The following is an 18,923-nucleotide window of genomic DNA, read 5'->3' on the forward strand; positions in this document are numbered from 1 at the left end:
TTCATCTGAGTAAAGTATCATTTTTGCAATTACATATCAACAGACAAAACAAATTTGTGAGGCAAGACACCTAAATATTCACTAGAATATACAACATACATTTATGTGATAACATCACTCTCCATTCATTGGGAGAATCACTGGGAAGTTAAGGGAAGATGTCATTTGTATTCATGATTTAACTCATTCCATGTGCTGGACATTTTGCAGATAGCATTGTTGTAATGCAGACAATATTGATGATATTACAGATACTATTTTCTTACATAACATGCAGCAGACCCAACTATTGACATGATACAGACACAATTCTTGATGCAACACAGACACCAATATCAGTGTGATACATTTACTGTTGTTGACATTAACAGACACCTATATCAATGTGATACATTTACTGTTGTTGTCAAACAGACACCAATATCAGTGTGATACATTTACTGTTGTTGTCAAACAGACACCTATATCAATGTGATACATTTACTGTTGTTGTCAAACAGACACCAATATCAGTGTGATACATTTACTGTTGTTGTCAAACAGACACCTATATCAATGTGATACATTTACTGTTGTTGTCAAACAGACACCAATATCAGTGTGATACATTTACTGTTGTTGTCAAACAGACACCTATATCAATGTGATACATTTACTGTTGTTGTCAAACAGACACCAATATCAGTGTGATACATTTACTGTTGTTGTCAAACAGACACCTATATCAATGTGATACATTTACTGTTGTTGTCAAACAGACACCTATATCAATGTGATACATTTACTGTTGTTGTCAAACAGACACCTATATCAATGTGATACATTTACTGTTGTTGTCAAACAGACACCAATATCAGTGTGATACATTTACTGTTGTTGTCAAACAGACACCTATATCAATGTGATACATTTACTGTTGTTGTCAAACAGACACCAATATCAGTGTGATACATTTACTGTTGTTGTCAAACAGACACCTATATCAATGTGATACATTTACTGTTGTTAACAAACAGACACCTATATCGATGTGATACATTTACTGTTGTCAAACAGACACCTATATCGATGTGATACATTTACTGTTGTTGACAGACACCTATACCAATGTGATACATTTAATGTTGTTGACAAACAGACACCTATATCAATGTGATACATTTACTGTTGTCAAACAGACACCTATATCAATGTTATACATTTACTGTTGTTGCTGTGACAGATGTGACAGTCCTACTGCTGGTAGAAAGAGACAATGGTCCTACTGCTGGTAGAAAGAGACAATGGTCCTACTGCTGGTAGAAAGAGACAATGGTCCTACTGCTGGTAGAAAGAGACAATGGTCCTACTGCTGGTAGAAAGAGACAATGGTCCTACTGCTTGTAGAAAGAGACAATGGTCCTACTGCTGGTAGTAAGAGACAATGGTCCTACTGCTGTAGTAAGAGACAATGGTCCTACTGCTGGTAGTAAGAGACAATGGTCCTACTGCTGGTAGTAAGAGACAATGGTCCTACTGCTGGTAGAAAGAGACAATGGTCCTACTGCTGGTAGAAAGAGACAATGGTCCTACTGCTGGTAGTAAGAGACAATGGTCCTACTGCTCTTAGAAAGAGACAATGGTCCTACTGCTGGTAGAAAGAGACAATGGTCCTACTGCTGGTAGAAAGAGACAATGGTCCTACTGCTTGTAGAAAGAGACAATGGTCCTACTGCTGGTAGAAAGAGACAATGGTCCTACTGCTGGTAGAAAGAGACAATGGTCCTACTGCTGGTTACCAGTAAGAGAAAGAGACAATGGCACTACTGCTGGTAGTAAGAGACAATGGTCACTACTGCTGGTAGTTAGAGACAATGGTCCTACTGCTGGTTAGAAAGAGACAATGGCACTACTGCTGGTTACCAGTAAGAGACAATGGCACTACTGCTGGTTAGAAAGAGACAATGGTCCCTACTGCTGGTTACAAGTAAGAGACAATGGCACTACTGCTGGTAGTAAGAGACAATGGCACTACTGCTGGTAGTAAGAGACAATGGCACTACTGCTGGTTACAAGTAAGAGACAATGGCACTACTGCTGGTTACAAGTAAGAGACAATGGCACTACTGCTGGTTACAAGTAAGAGACAATGGCACTACTGCTGGTTACAAGTAAGAGACAATGGCAGTAAGAGACAACTACTACTGCTGGTTACAAGTAAGAGTAAGAGACAATAGAGACAATCACTACTGCTGGTTAAAGTAAGAGACAATGGCACTACTGCTGGTTACAGTAAGAGACAATGGCACTAAGTACAAGAGACAATGGTCCCTACTGCTGGTTACCAGTAAGAGATAATGGCACTACTGCTGGTTAAGTAAGAGCAATGGCACTACTGCTGGTTAAGTAAGAGACAATAGCACTACTGCTGGTTACAAGTAAGAGACAATGGCACTACTGCTGGTTACCAGTAAGAGACAATGGCACTACTGCTGGTTACCAGTAAGAGACAATGGTCCTACTGCTGGTTACCAGTAAGAGACAATGGCACTACTGCTGGTTACCAGTAAGAGACAATAGCACTACTGCTGGTTACCAGTAAGAGACAATGGCACTACTGCTGGTTACCAGTAAGAGACAATGGCACTACTGCTGGTTACCAGTAAGAGACAATGGCACTACTGCTGGTTACCAGTAAGAGACAATAGCACTACTGCTGGTTACCAGTAAGTAATGACACTACTGCTGGTAAGAGACAATGGTCCTACTGCTGGTTACAAGTAAGAGACAATAGCACTACTGCTGGTTACCAGTAAGAGACAATAGCACTACTGCTGGTTACAAGTAAGAGACAGTGGTCAGAATGTTACTTGGTTGAATGCATCACTTGGTAGACATATGGAAGACATTTCCACTTATCCTGCATGTTTTTAAGGTTAATAGATGACTTGCAGTTTGAAACAGTTGCCACCACTGCGACTGGATATGCAAACCTTTTCACAAACTCCTTTGTCATTCAAAGTCATTCCTGAACTCATGTTAATTATTTCAGAATTATACAGCGGACAATGCTTTTAGTGGAGATATAGGACTATGGAAAAGGCTTTGTCACTTGTATTTGAACGACAGCAGGGAGACCAGGGACAGCTGTGGACTTTGCTCATAACATCAACCACCTCCTTTTCCTGCTCACCATTTACTGGTTATATTGCTGACTGTCATGTGAAAAAATACCAAACAAAATATACACTTTTATTTCAGAGAAGCAGCTCCCACGTGTAAACAATCACAGTCAGTACCTGTGTAATTAACTCATTCCCAATACAAGTGTACTGAGATTCCCTTCATGGGTGGTATTTGCAGGTGTATTGGAGCTTGGCTTATGTTTAATTATTTCTCTGAAGGATATTCTTTGTCCCCTGAAATACTGTGTTTACCTGTGGGGAATAAACAAATTCTCATCTAAACTTGACTTTGAGTGCTGACTTTCTTCCCAGTGTTAATAGGTGCATATCAAACACAGCTAGCATCTAATGACAGTTCATCTGATTTAAGTTTCCAGACACCTTAAAAACAGTGCTCCAAAATAGTGATAAACTTCAGTGTAATTGCCACGATTCTGCTTAAAATAGATCCTCTATGAGAAAATTTAAGAAAATTAATGAAAAGACACACCTGTTTGTCAAGATAATTGGAAGGTGTGTGTGGATTTATTCTGTTAGAATGTATACTCAGATGCTAGAGAGGGGCAAACCTATGAAAAATAGGGACGGATGCTGAGTGCTTGAAACATGAGTTGGAATTTATCAGATGTTTGTTAATGGCTAGGATACATGGGCATGCCATTGTGGAGAGACAGACGACCTTGACCTTGCCTCACTTGGACCTGGAGTCAAGCCAGATTTGGCCCTCTTCATTCATGGGCACTGCAGAAGATTGTAACTTCAGTATGAAGGTCCAATTTTGTTGCTGGAGGTGCTGATCCTAGGCTATGATGTGGACAGTGCTTTGATGGTGACAAACCTCAAAACTTCATAATAATATATGCTATAACATATGTCCTGCGAAAAGACCAATCCACACTGGTTTATGCTGGGTCAATGGTAGAGCTAAGGTCAAAACCTCTTGTGTAAGTGATGAGTATCTTGAGTGACCTCTCTGTACCTGTATGTCCACCAAAGGCCTTGAAGATGATAATGATAGAGAGGAAATCATTTTCTTCCCCATCAGTTTCCCCCCTATTACTGTCCATGTATGTGTTTTGTTGCAACTGAATCTGTGAAGGCATGTCCATGGTGTCTGTGCATCCGTCACAATGTCACCCAGGTTAACTTTGATAAATCACAGTCCAGCAAATGTTATCTTGTTATCCAATTACTTCCTCTGAGGTAACCAAAAAGCACACCTATTTTGCAGCATGTGACAACATAACAGATCTGTTGGTCTATCAGATGCTGTCACAGTGTCTTCTTAGTAACAAATTATCCATCTGTTTTAGCATTGTAAGTTGAAAGGCTCTTCCAATTACAGCACATTAGAGATCACTGCCTCCATGCATGGTTCCCTGGCCACATCTCTACACCCTATGTCTGCCCCCTAACCCCTGACACATATCTGCCCCATTTCCATATGCCTCCCTGTCATATATCTGCCCCCCACCTCCACATACCTGTCCCCTTGCAACATATCTGCTCCCCCCTTGCCACATCTCTACGCCCTTGCCACATATCTGCCCCCTTGCCACATGTCTACACCCTTGCAAACATATCTGCCCCCTCGCCACATCTCTACACCCTTGCCACATATCTGCCCCCTTGCCACATCTCTACACCCTTGCCACATATCTGCCCCCTTGCCACATCTCTACACCTTTGCAACATATATGCCCCCTTGTCACATCTCTACACCCTTGCCACATACCTGCCCCCTTGCCACATCACTACACCCTTGCCACATATCTGCCCCCTTGCCACATCTCTACACCCTTGCCACATATCTGCCCCCCTTGCCACATCTCTACACCCTTGCCACATATCTGCCCCCTTTGCCACATCTCTATGCCCCTTGCCACATATCTACACCCCTACATATCTTGCCCCCTTGCCACATCTCTACACCCTTGCCACATATCTGCCCCCTTGCCACATCTCTACACCCTTGCACATATCTGCCCCCTTGCCACATCTCTACACACCCTTGCCACATATCTGCCCCCCTTGCCACATCTCTACACCCTTGCCACACATCTGCTCCCCCTTGCCACATCTCTACACCCTTGCCACATATCTGCCCCCATATCTGCCACATCTCTACACACTTGCCACACATCTGCCCCCTTGCCACATCTCTACACCTTGCTTGCCACATATCTGCCCCCCCTTGCCACATCTCTACACCCTTGCCACATATCTGCTATGCCCCCTTGCCACATCTCTACACCTTGCTGCCACATATCTGCCCCCTTGCCACATCTCTACACCCTTGCCACATATCTGCCCCCTTGCCACATCTCTACACCCTTGCAAACATATCTGCCCCCCTTGCCACATCTCTACACCCTTGCAAACATATCTCGCCCCCTTGCCACATCTCTACACCCTTGCAACATATCTGCCCCCTTGCCACATCTCTACACCCTTGCCACATATCTGCCCACCTTGCCACATCTCTACACCCTTGCCATATGTCTGCCTCCCATGCCATATGTCTGCCGCCTTGCCACATCTCTACACCCTTGCATCATGACCTACCCTCTTGCCACATACAGATATCGACTGATATTAATTGGTGTTCTGTGCTCCACTTCTACCTCTATTTTGTCACAGAATGATGTTTTGTGATATATTTGGCACTTTCCAAACAAAGCCCACCTTTGTGTACTATGTTCTAAGCTTGAATTTAGTTTGACCGCAATTGTTTGACATGAACAGATGTAAGTGTTGTAGTTCTGCTGGCCTGGCCACAGTTGTTCATGTTTGTTGGTTGGTCAGTGTGACACAGGGTCTTGTTAACTGTGGTCAGTGGGCAGAGTGATGAATGCCCTCACAAAGTGTGTCAGGCCCTACATGTCACCAATATCTTCCACCTTAATACTGACTGAGTGCCAACCTCATCAACTGGGTTTGTTATCTACATATCAGATTTCATATAGATGCTAATTCTGGGACTAGTGTAACAAACACTTTTATGTGTACAGTGAGAGGCTGGAAACCTTTTCTCAAGATAAAGTAATTTCACTTTCACAAATTCATTCACATAGTTCTCTATTTTGACTTTCATGCACACTGGAATCTGTTTTGTGGGGATATCTAGTTCTTTGTTTGTTTTACATTTGATAAGATTCCTTACTTTCCACGATGGCCAAATAATGGGATACAGCAGATACAAAATATAATTGCCATCATTCTTACAAACAGTCTTTCTAAACACTTTAAAACTGTGTAAAAGTGATCAAAGTTTAATCTCTAGCTTCTACTAGTTCTGTGACCTTTGTTTAAATGCCATAACATTGTAAAGTTGTAACCTTATTATGGTGCAAAATCACCTGAACAATGAGAATGATCAAATGTACAACTGCCATTGTTAACTGAACATCGTTCTAAACAATACTGAGGTAACCGTTTCAGTATGATCATGACACAGTGATGTGAGACACGTCTCCACACATTGTATGGATGATGCTACTTGATACATTCAGGAACCAATCAGACTAAGACATGGCATCCTCACTCGTGGCTGACACCAGAATATTGCTGCAAAAATACTTACCAAATGTGTTCTGAAGAACATGTTAAATGGCATCGATCGGTACTTAATGTTGGGTACTTTTAAACATTTAATAAAATTTAAAAATATAACAAATCTGTTGGGTTACTACCAAGGGTGTCTTGTCAGCACCCATTGAGCCTTAACAATTAAATCTGAGACCATCAAGATCCTCACAATGCCATTCAAGTCTCAAATCCTATTTCAACCTGTAATTATTCCTTAGCTTTCTGTTTAACCAGATTTATGCCACTGAAAGTGCTGCTGCTGCTGCTGCATTAAAAGAAATGACAAGCTGTCACATAAGGACCTTCTCCTTCCCTCAGATGTCAGTGATATGCATCGAACAGCACTTACCAAACTACCTTTCCCTAAAGGTCAGAGGGGTGTATTTTCTATATCAACCTTAATACATTTTTCCTCACATAAAACCACAGATTATTTTACAAATTTTCAACAAAAGGGGATTAAGATGCAGGTTTCAAAGAGTGGGAAGATAAAAGGGAAATAACTCATTTATTTCGGCCATGCAGCAGCAAAGGCAGAAGAAACACTCAACTCATTACAAGTAATCTCAGAATGCATCTGAGCCTATTTGTTTCTAAAATGCAATAAAGTTGTTCTTTTCTTACATTCCACTTAAAGTAATCTTCAGTTGTCAGTTTGAATCAACTGTCAGAGTCTCCTCATCGTCACATGAGCGACACAATCATTAAGTGGGACAGATGGAGTATGTAGAACACTGCTGCATCTATAGCTGTCTTAGAGTATTCCCAAACCTTGCTTGATGAGACAGTCTAACTAGGCTATGTCACTGGAACAGTTTTGCTTCTCTGAAATCGACAAATCTCGTTTGCAATCAACGCTTCGCCTTCATGGCTGTGATCAGGTTAGAGCAAATCACCTATGTGTAATTAGGAGAAGATGAAACTCACTACATGCTGATGTGAGCCACGCATTTCCAGCTGAAGAGCTGCCATCTTCCCACAGTGCTGGCACAGGATGATGTGTGTTGAGAGTAATGCATGGTGTGATTGGGGTCTTGTCAGCAAAGCCCTGTGCAGTACTTTATGCTGACAATGTATAACATATTCATAGAGGTAATATGCACTTTCAAACATTCTTGGGAAAGGTTTGTTTTTCTTTACATTTCATATCATTACAATAGTAAAGAACAGTTTGACAACTAAGAAAATTACAGCCTTAAAATTGTTGGTCTGTATATGACTTGATGATTAGTTTGGTGAACTTGGGCATGAAAGCCCACTGAAAATTGTCCTTCATATCGTAACTGTGCTTGTTACAATGCTTTACAGAAAAGTATCAAATAGTAAGGATTTGAAGGGTAATGTTGATTCTAATTTTCAAGTCATAGGACCCAAAATTGAAAGCAGAAGCCTCATGTCTTAAGTAAATCTATGCACTGTGTTCCATGAAATGGGCACTCCATGGGTTATGAAGAAAATAATTATGAGAATAACAACCAATCTACCACAATGTAATCTTTAACTATTTGATGTAGGTACATTGTATAACATTGTTGCAATAGCAAGTTGTCTTCAGTCTCTTGACAAGACTGACTGACTGACTGAGTTTGGTTTTACGCCGCTTTTGGCAATATTCCAGCATCATCACGGCGGGGGACACCAGAAATGGGCTTCACACATTGTACCCATGTGGGGATTCGAACCCGGGTCTTCAGGCGTGACGAGCCAACGCTTTAACCACTAGGCTACCCCACCACCCCCTCTTGACAAGAAGAATGGCAAACAGATTACAAAGTATTTGGCGACTAATAAGAACCAGATGACTAAAACAGTGACACAAACAGAATAGCTTACCTCCATGTTAGAATCTTGAAATTTGATTGGTTCACATGATCTTCATAAAAACTATGTTTCCCACCTTGGAGAGAACTACATTTCTCAGCAGGAAAATAAATAAAATATACCCTGCTACTGGGAGGCTGCTCATGGACCAGGAACATAAATCCTTTATACTCCACAAAAAAACAAAAATACCTTATACCTCACTATAAACATAAATCCTTTATACTCCACTATAACACATTAATCCCTTATATCCCACTATAAAACATAAATCCCTTATATCCCACTATAAAACATAAATCCCTTATACCCCATTATAACACATAAATCCCTTATACCCCACTATAAAACTAGTGTGTCATCAAGCTCTGAATGTGTGCACATCCCACAAGTGTATCACCAAGGTTTGAAGGTGTGCACATTACACACGTGTGTCATCAAGCTCTGAAAGTGTGCACATCCCACAAGTGTGTCACCAAGATTTGAAGGTGTGCACATCCCACAAGTGTGTCACCAAGGTTTGAAGGTGTGCACATTACACACACATGTGTCATCAAGCTCTGAAGGTGTGCACACCCCACAAGTGTGTCACCAAGATTTGAAGGTGTGCACACCCCACAAGTGTGTCTGCAACAATTTGAGATTTGAAGTGTGCACACCCCACAAGTGTGTCACCAAGATTTGAAGGTGTGCACACCCCACAAGTGTGTCACCAAGATTTGAAGGTGTGCACATCCCAAGATGAAGGTGTTGAAGGTGTGAAGGTGTGTGTGCACCCCACAAGTGTGTCACCAAGATTTGAAGGTGTGCACACCCCACAAGTGTGTCACCAAGATTTGAAGGTGTGCACACCCCACAAGTGTGTTACCAAGATTTGAAGGTGTGCACATCCCTCAAGTGTGTCACCAAGATTTGAAGGTGTGCACACCCCACAAGTGTGTCACCAAGATTTGAAGGTGTGCACATCACACACATGTGTCACCAAGATTTGAAGGTGTGCACATCCCACAAGTGTGTCACCAAGATTTGAAGGTGTGCACATCACACACATGTGTCACCAAGATTTGAAGGTGTGCACACCCCACAAGTGTGTCACCAAGATTTGAAGGTGTGCACATCCCACAAGTGTGTCACCAAGATTTGAAGGTGTGCACATCACACAAGTGTGTCACCAAGATTTGAAGGTGTGCACATCACACAAGTGTGTCACCAAGATTTGAAGGTGTGCACATCCCTCAAGTGTGTCACCAAGATTTGAAGGTGTGCACATCTCTCAAGTGCATCATCAAGCTCTGAAGACTTCCACATAACTATCCTAAAGATACTGGTGACAGCCTTTCTTATCCAACTGATATCAGATGCAGCTCAGCTAAATATATTCATGGGACATTTAATTGAAGCCTGCCAACTGGAGCCAGTATCAGATGAGATGTATACTTGAGTTGTGTTTGACCTGAGAGGAGGAACCATTTTGTAGCCCTTACAGGCTGATGCCTGGGTGGAACACACTCCTTAGAACAACCCATTGTGCCCCTTTCGCACCCTCACTAGACACCCCTACCTAACCACCCTAATGGTCAGTCCCATCCTATGGTTATTCATTAGCACATCTCAGCTCAAGACAAACCATCCCCACTTCAGTGAAGCTCTCTTCCACCATGCATGCTCTCTAAATTGTTTTCAAATATTGTTTCTATTTTGGTAACATACCTCTATATTGATGCTTGCTTTATGTATTCTGTTTACAGGCATGCTTTATGCTTGTGAACTTTTTGCACTGAGCCAAAAGCTTGGCCTAATTTGGCAGCGTGTGAATCTGTGAAGTGAAGGTTCTGTGGATACAACTGGAAACACAGTATAAAGTATTACATGACTTTGTAATGAGCTACACTCACACATGTCCTGGTGACATCAGGGACGGATGTCTCTCATTCTTCATGTGACATTATATATTGATGCAGAACATTTGGTTATATCCCTGGCGGTTTCAAGAATCATGTGTTGGATGGGTTGTAGTGGTTACTCTCAGGATACAAACTGCTCTCTACTTTATCTGCATATCTGAAGAATTCTGCTCGGAATATCCATGTCAGAAAACAAAGTAGGCGCTGGAAGAGTAATGTCAAATATTTCAACGTAACACCTTGTCTGTTTGGAGATGAAACTCATAGACAAGCAACTTCATTTGGACATGACAAGTAAACAAATGTACAACACAAAGACCTCTTCAATCTGAAGTCCTTGGATAAGGAAGCAAGCCAACGATGGGGGAGGGTTATCCCCTTCACAACACTGGATAGCTGTTTAACTTCATAAGTTGCAGTGTATTTGGATGGTTAGAATCAGCAAAACACTTCTCTATCAGTCAGCTCATCCAACGTTTATATCTGCTGGCCTCGATTAAGAGTAATATAACCTTTCATAATGAAAATCTTCTTCACTAAAAGTCTTATTCAAGGAAATCATTCAGGCTTTGCATCATAATGTCTATATGACTGTGTATTATAACTATTTCTGACATCATTCAAGGAAATCATTCAGGCTTTGCATCATAATGTCTATATGACTGTGTATTATAACTATTTCTGACATCATTCAAGGAAATCATTCAGGCTTTGCATCATAATGTCTATATGACTGTGTGTTATAACTATTTCTGACATCATTCAAGGAAATCATTCAGGCTTTGCATCATAATGTCTATATGACTGTGTGTTATAACTATTTCTGACATCATTCAAGGAAATCATTCAGGCTTTGCATCATAATGTCTATATGACTGTGTGTTATAACTATTTCTGACAGCAACTGTGTCCTAATACATCACTATGACATCACACATTCAGGCTTTGTCAGCTATTACTTTAACCTCAGCAACTGTGTCCTAAAGTTCACTATGACATCACACAAGGTCAGCTTACTTTAACCTCAAAGGTTAAAGTTCAATGATACACAACTAAGCAATGCACAACATGATTAAAGTTTTTAGTTGAACACATCACCCCTTATATCATGTAAGGGAAAGTTTCTTGGCAGGATAGATATATACAAACAAAGTAAGTTGGGTTGATAATTACTCTAGTGTTACAAACCAACCTTTACCCTTGTCTAATGGCGATCCAGTCAGAACTGACATACAGGAAGCAGCACTTGGATCATTCTTATCATTAATATCAAAATAGTCTAAAATACCCCAGATCAGTGTTTAACAAGGACATGGCTGTGACCTTTACAAGTGGAGGCAACACTGGGAGTTTAAATGTGGCAAATAACTAACAAGGACAGTGTAGGCATATCAGTTTATACATGTGCTTGAAACGTTTGGACTCACAGATGGATTTGACCAAAATATATAAGAAATTCTTTCTTTCATGTTATCACTGTGTTGGATATCTGACCTATTGTGAAGCCTATTTCTGGTGTTCCCCCGCCGTGATATTGCTGGAATATTGCTAAAAGTGGCGTTAAACCATACTCACTCACTCACAGTTAAATATGACCACATCGATTCTAAAAAAACATGACACCACATTGGCTGAAGCGCAGCTGTGCTTTGATAAACACAATTACTGAAGTGGACTTGCAAAAGACAATCAGACAAAGTTAAAATTTAGCTTGTCCTTGCCATACTCACAGTGTTTATTATGAAATTCATCAATGTGCATGTTCCAGGAAAGTTGCAATGCTAAGGTACCATTGATGAGATAAGATTCTTAAAGACAGAATTACAGAATGATATCATATGATAAATGGGTTATCATGTGTGGTTTGGGATGGTAAATATCCCATGCAGGGAATTACCACTATGTATGTAGCTCGCCATGGCTCTCTAAACACAAAGTATATTCCTATTACACCATATTTACCATCCCAACACTCACTGCATGATAACAAGTGATGTTTTACACGGGTAACAGGTTGACGTACATTATGTCTTTAGGCCACTCCCACAAACGATCGACAGTGATTACAAACACATGCCATCTTCAACAAAGGTTAAATAGTGTAAAGTGAAGAAGATTCCTGTTTGGATGATGTCATCACAAGTTACTTATCAAGTTGAAGAAGTAAAAGATGCCATAGTTCCATATCTCCTCCAACAGTTACCAATGAGCGAGTGAGTGAGGGAGATTTAAACTATTTAGCAACAATAGGTAGAGAAACACGTAAAACTGGACATCAAGAGTTGTGCTCAAGACCAGTCAAACCACCATGGCTAAAATCAATCACACTGTCCTTGGTCTACTCTGGGACAGTCAGGTAGCCCTGTGATTGAAGTGTTCGCCAGTGACGGACTTGATTCCCCATATGTGTGAAGCCTAGCTGAACCTTGATGTGTCCCTACCATGACATGGCTAAGACACTCATAACAGGGCTGTAAACCAACTAACTCACTGGATGACTGAACTTTCATAGGGAATACGAAAAGGTTAACATTATCCTCCTAATATTTATTCAATTCCTACAATCTACAGTCTTTAAAAGCATGTTATATCTAAATGTCAAGTTGAAGATGGCAAAAATCACAGAGAAATGTGTCCAAATTGAGGCAGACATTCATGAGGTATTAATTGTCCATTAGCAGGTTACTGGTCTAGACTGGTTCCATCCAGCTGGAGCTGCTCTCACTTGATGATGAAGTCCTGGACAGACTGTGGTAAACTTATTGACCATATCAGCAAACATCAAAGACAATATCTGAACCTCTCCCAGCTGAGCTGATATCTGGTAGAACGTTTCAGCAAGGTCATCATTCAGATTAACGTTTCCATCCAAGGTCATCCCTGACATGTATGTCTCTATCCCAGGCCATCACAGAGATGAATGTCTCCATCCCAGGCCATCACTAGGATATATGTCTCTATCCCAGGCCATCACTAGGATATATGTCTCCATCCCAGGCCATCCCAGGCCATCCCTGACATGTATGTCTCCATCCCAGGCCATCGCTGAGATCAATGTCTCCATCCCAGGCCATCACTGAGATGAATGATCTCCATCCCAGGCCATCACTGAAATGTATGATCTCCATCCCAGGCCATCGCTAAGATGTATGATCTCCATCCCAGGCCATCACTAAGATGTATGTCTCCATCCCAGGTCATCACTGAGATGAATGTCTCTATACCAGGCCATCGCTGATATGGATGATGTCCATCCCAGGCCATCACCAGGCCATCACTGAGATGTATGATCTCCATCCCAGGCCATCACTGGGAAGATGTATGATCTCCATCCCAGGCCATCACTGAGATGAATGTCTCTATCCCAGGCCATCGCTGAGATGAATGTCTCTATACCAGGCCATCACTGGGATGTATGTCTCTATCCCAGGCCATCACTCAGATGTATGTCTTTATCCCAGGCCATCACTAAGATGTATGTCTCCATCCCATGCCATCACTGAAATGTATGATCTCCATCCCAGGCCATCGCTAAGATGTATGATCTCCATCCCAGGCCATCACTAAGATGTATGTCTCCATCCCAGGATCTCCATCATCACTGAGATGAATGTCTCTATACCAGGCCATCGCTGAGATGAATGATCTCCATCTCAGGCCATCACTGAAATGTATGATCTCCATCCCAGGCCATCGCTAAGATGTATGATCTCCATCCCAGGCCATCACTGAGATGAATGTCTCTATCCCAGGCCATCGCTGAGATGAATGTCTCTATACCAGGCCATCACTGGGATGTATGTCTCTATCCCAGGCCATCACTCAGATGTATGTCTTTATCCCAGCCCATCACTGAGATGTATGTCTCTATTCCAGCCCATCACTGAGATGTATGTCTCTATCCCAGCCCATCACTGGGATTTAGGGCAGAGTGGTGTGGTGACTCAACACAAATGTCCTAATCTGTTCTCAAGATAGGATGGAGAGGTCCCTTCCAAGTAGAATCCAAATCAGGTTAAAACCTTTCCTGAAATAGTAACTCTTGACCTTTATTATCATATCCTCACATCCCCAATCTGAATATGGAAACACTTGAAACTAATTTTATCCCGGTATTTAACTGGGTCCTGCCTGATACTATCCTTATGAACCTTTCAGACAGATATGATAAATACATTATCAGCCTATTTCACGGTCACCCTGTTCATGATAACAATATTTCAAAGCTATGGTCTTTTACAATTTTGTTTCTATCCCCTATCTATACCCTAAGGGGTATGCTACCTTACTTGCAGCTATGTTCCTTATGCATTCCAATTTGGATATAATTAAAATCTTCAAAAAGACTTCTAAAGTATAGTGACAGAAATATAATTTCTTACTGTAACTCACTCCATGCTTCCTTAATTCCCACTTTTCTTTTATATCGACTTTTTCACCCAACTAGCTTGCTGAAAGCGATTTTCATCCAAATGTGCGTGCGTGCAGTGCATGCGTGTGTGCGTGTGTATGCGTGTGTGTTAACTGGACCAATTTTACTCATGTTATAAGACACTCATCATATCATATCATCAGGTCCCAGTAGCCACAGAGCATCAACCTCCTGATACTGCCACTGTAAATAGCGAGATTTAGTTAAAGGAAAATGAGAATTCATGACTTTGAATATGTTTCATTTCCAAACTGATGGTCTACATTAGGGTCAAAAGTTTTAAGACTGTGACTTGTAATGGCATTGATTGACTCCCCTATCACCACTACACTGTCCAAACTGTTGAGATAGTTATTTATACTAAATGAAAGACTGGCAGAAAGATCCAAATCCAGCCATTAAATTGTGATCCTTGAGACAACAATATGCTACACGTCTTCTGTCGTAATCCCTCTTCATATCACCATTGCAGGTTCACCATAACATCTCACAAATTTGCTAGGATCAACTCATGAATTTAACAAGGCTTGTGGCATCAAAAAGTGAAAACAATTTAAGCCAGGCTGCTTGCCTTTTCTTCCAATCATCTTTGTTTTAGGGTGCAATCAACAAGAATCCAAAGATTTCAATTTCATTCCTGAAATAGAAAGCTTGCTCCATGTCATTGCCTTCTCATTCATATTCATTAGAAAAGAGAAACCTGGGCTTAGTTCAAGAATTCAAAGACCCAGATGACACGGTATGCTGTTGATGCTTGCTGTTGATGTGTGCTGTTGATGTTTGCTGTTGATGTTTGCTGCTCCATGTTCAAGTCACAATTTGGACTCACCATATTGTCGGCTGACAAGGAATAGGCACTGTTATCAGGTTTTCATACATCCATCAGAGCAACTCGGGCAAAAACAGGGATACCGGCAATGTCGGCCTTAATTGAAGGCAATGTGGCACAGCACAGATAAGGAGGTATTAAGCCCCTGATTTTCTCTGGTGGAATTCTTGCAGCTAGTAAAAGAGGAATGTAGTGTGTCTGAGGACAACTAATCTGACTGACGCCAAAGATTCTGTAGGCCCTTGATACCAATTTTGTTTGATTCCATTGAAGACAGCAGTGACATGGGTTTGTGTCTGTGACGTCACTAGATGTCCATTTGAGAGGGGGCAATTACATACCCATATGCCTTCCTGGGACTAATGTTGGCGATGAAAGAAAAAAAGGAGTTAAACCATATTTTTTATGTTTCTGCGAAAGGGGAATGACCTTGTGTCATACAGTATTCCTCAATAATGTCAGTGATAGGATCTTGTTTAAAATGACAAGAAGAAAATAAAACTCCATGTCCTATAATTTCTAGGATTAAATGTGCTCAAGCTTAATACACTCTCATCTTTAATGTGAGACTACATTCTGCCAGACTAAACCTTTTATTTTATACCTACTTCTAATGAAAAAGATGCTTTCCTAAAATATATATTACATAATGCCAGAGAATAACAAGTTTCAAGCACTGACAAAACAGGCTCTGTTGTGTGTAAATGGTAAAACAGCCCTGAGAATTATACTACCCATCAAAAGTTTAGACTCACTTAAAGCACTCACTATATGTTATGTATATATATATATATGGTTACATCGAAAATGAATTTCTCTATTAACTTGGGGGAACCAACTGCAAAGCTTATGCAGAATAACTGCACGAGGATCATGCATCATATTGCTGAAAAGCATGTGTAAATATCGTGCATGTGAACAGCTGTGTTTTGGTGTAAAGTTTTGTTAAGAATTCGCCAATTTTCACTGAGTTTCATCATTTATTGAACTCATGACAATAATCTTTCCAATGTTACGAATATGTTTTACAATACATCAGTTCATGTGTAAACAGTACCTTTAAACAGTGTGGAATATTTGGCAAAATCTAGTTTAGAACAGTTGACTGAAGTAAGTGGCTACATTTACACTAGTGAGTCTAAACTTTTGATGCGTAGTATATATGAATAGTTCACTGAAAATCGGTGATATTTGAAAAAGGTAAGCAGGTTCTCCACCAATCACTCAGACAATTTGCATAATGGATATGAGTTTGTTGCTGACACGACACAGCAGCGTTCTGATGCCAAATGTTTTGGTAAATCCTACATCGTCAAAGTCCAAATCATTTAATCTGATTACAAATTTGCGACATATATAAATCAATTCTCCATTTGTTTAAGGAGAGTCACAACCATTCACAGTCAAAAACAACAACATGGATACAGGTTATACAGTCTGAATTCTTTGAGTGAACATATCTGTGGCATGTAATCTCTTTAAAGGTCACTAGTACAGAGCATCCAACCTGCACCGCAAGTTCCTCTGACTCTGTATCATCCGGAGACCTGCTAATGTGTTCAGTCCCTACCTGTTGCCTGCCAGGGATGTGCAGGCTAACAAGCCACTAGAACCATGCCAGACATTCCTTGTACAGACCAGGGAATCTCACCAGCCTTATATAACACATGCTTCCATTACTACCAGGAATCTGCCCAGTGCTCTGGTGTTCTCCCCAGTGTCACAGCACCTTACAGGTATTCATAATTAGTAGTAATTGGCAATCAATATAGTATCTCATGGGAATTTGATACAGCTACCACAAGGCAAGAGATTGGTATAGTCAACAAACCAGTAGTAACAAAATAGGAGAAAATAGAGAAAGTCAAGGTGTCGAATATATGGGAACATTGTGTGAAGTTTAGGGAATATTTTCCCACCATGACACTCACTCACTCACTCACTCACTCTGGTCCATTCTCATAAATGATGCCTAGTCTTGTGGGTATTCATTCTGGAATGTTTAGTAAAATAATCTTGGGATTCATATTTTTACAGTACATTCCTATGATACAAAAAGGTTTGTTCTATTCCAAGGTAAGAATTGTTTGGATCAGCTTTCAGTTACCTCAATGTGTCAGCAAGTTGCTATTTCTCTGCAATGTTTTTCTTATTTTTAAAAAGTACTGTACATGTGCGCACAGATTGCTGGACGCTGCTAGTGTTGGCATTTACATCCCCAGGAATGAAGAGCCTCCTCTCACTGTGTATCAACATAACTGTACATATACCTTTCATTCCCTTCATATATCACAGACTGATATCATCAAAATATAACTTGGTCCCAACAATATCTAAATATCAGGATATTTTGCAAGTACCTCTTGTGCTTATTGACTTTGAATAATTGCCATGCTTTAAAATGTTTGAAAAATGTGGTATTATTGCTTAACAAATTGTTGCCTAACCTTATAAGTGCATGATTCATACATGCCATGAATTATCTAACATGTAATATTTACGGGTATACTAATGTCACCATCATTTTCTTGATATTATTCATGGTGTTTATTTTTGAAAAGGAGAGGAAAACAACAGCCAACAGCCAATCATGTGCTGGTCTTGTAAATATTTAAATTCTAAAAGGAGAAAGCACTTATATTCTTGTAAAGATTGCTCATATTTTGTTTACTGTTTACACATATATAATTATCTCTAAAAGAACAAAAAGATAAACCATGTTTTTCAAAAGAGAAGACAAGAAGTGCTTAAGAGAATTGTAGACAAAAAACTAATTGGAAATGTAAAGCTTAAATTCTTTTAAGTTTGGCAGATCGATAAATTACCAGTAAGCAATATTTCTTGTGTTCTCTCTCACACGATGAAACATGAACTGTTTATGGTTTCATGTCATGTCATGTCGGTAACATGTTATTCATGGATATCCAAACATTATAATGAAATTGTGATAACCTCTAAGGCTTGATAGCACATATGGTGAAGTTACTACTATCTGTATGTAGAGCACCTCATGGGACATGAAAGAAGCGATTAACTTACCGACATCGTGTGCTGGTTTAATTTCATTGGTCCAAAAGATATATCATTTTCTGTGGTCTGTAATAGAATAAAAGGATATGTTCACAGAGGCATTTATAGTAATACAATATGTAAATCATTCATTAATATTAATTTCAAGGATATTA

The 18,923-nt window shown here is 40.3% G+C and overlaps 1 protein-coding gene across 3 annotated transcripts in view; it reads right to left on the bottom strand.

Moving 5' to 3' along the window:
- The window catches only part of LOC124287718 (high affinity cAMP-specific and IBMX-insensitive 3',5'-cyclic phosphodiesterase 8B-like), a 235,100-nt gene that overhangs the window by 35,647 nt on the left and 180,530 nt on the right, over positions 1 to 18,923 (bottom strand). For all 3 annotated transcript variants that reach the window (XM_046724250.1, XM_046724252.1, XM_046724249.1), the window contains one exon: positions 18,778 to 18,834. In XM_046724250.1, coding sequence (XP_046580206.1) covers positions 18,778 to 18,834 — 57 coding nt within the window. The remainder of the gene's footprint in view (positions 1 to 18,777; positions 18,835 to 18,923) is intronic.

This window comes from Haliotis rubra, unplaced genomic scaffold, assembly GCF_003918875.1.
Source record: "Haliotis rubra isolate DU_JTF1 unplaced genomic scaffold, ASM391887v1 Scf405, whole genome shotgun sequence".
Classification (NCBI taxonomy): Eukaryota; Metazoa; Mollusca; class Gastropoda; order Lepetellida; family Haliotidae; genus Haliotis; species Haliotis rubra.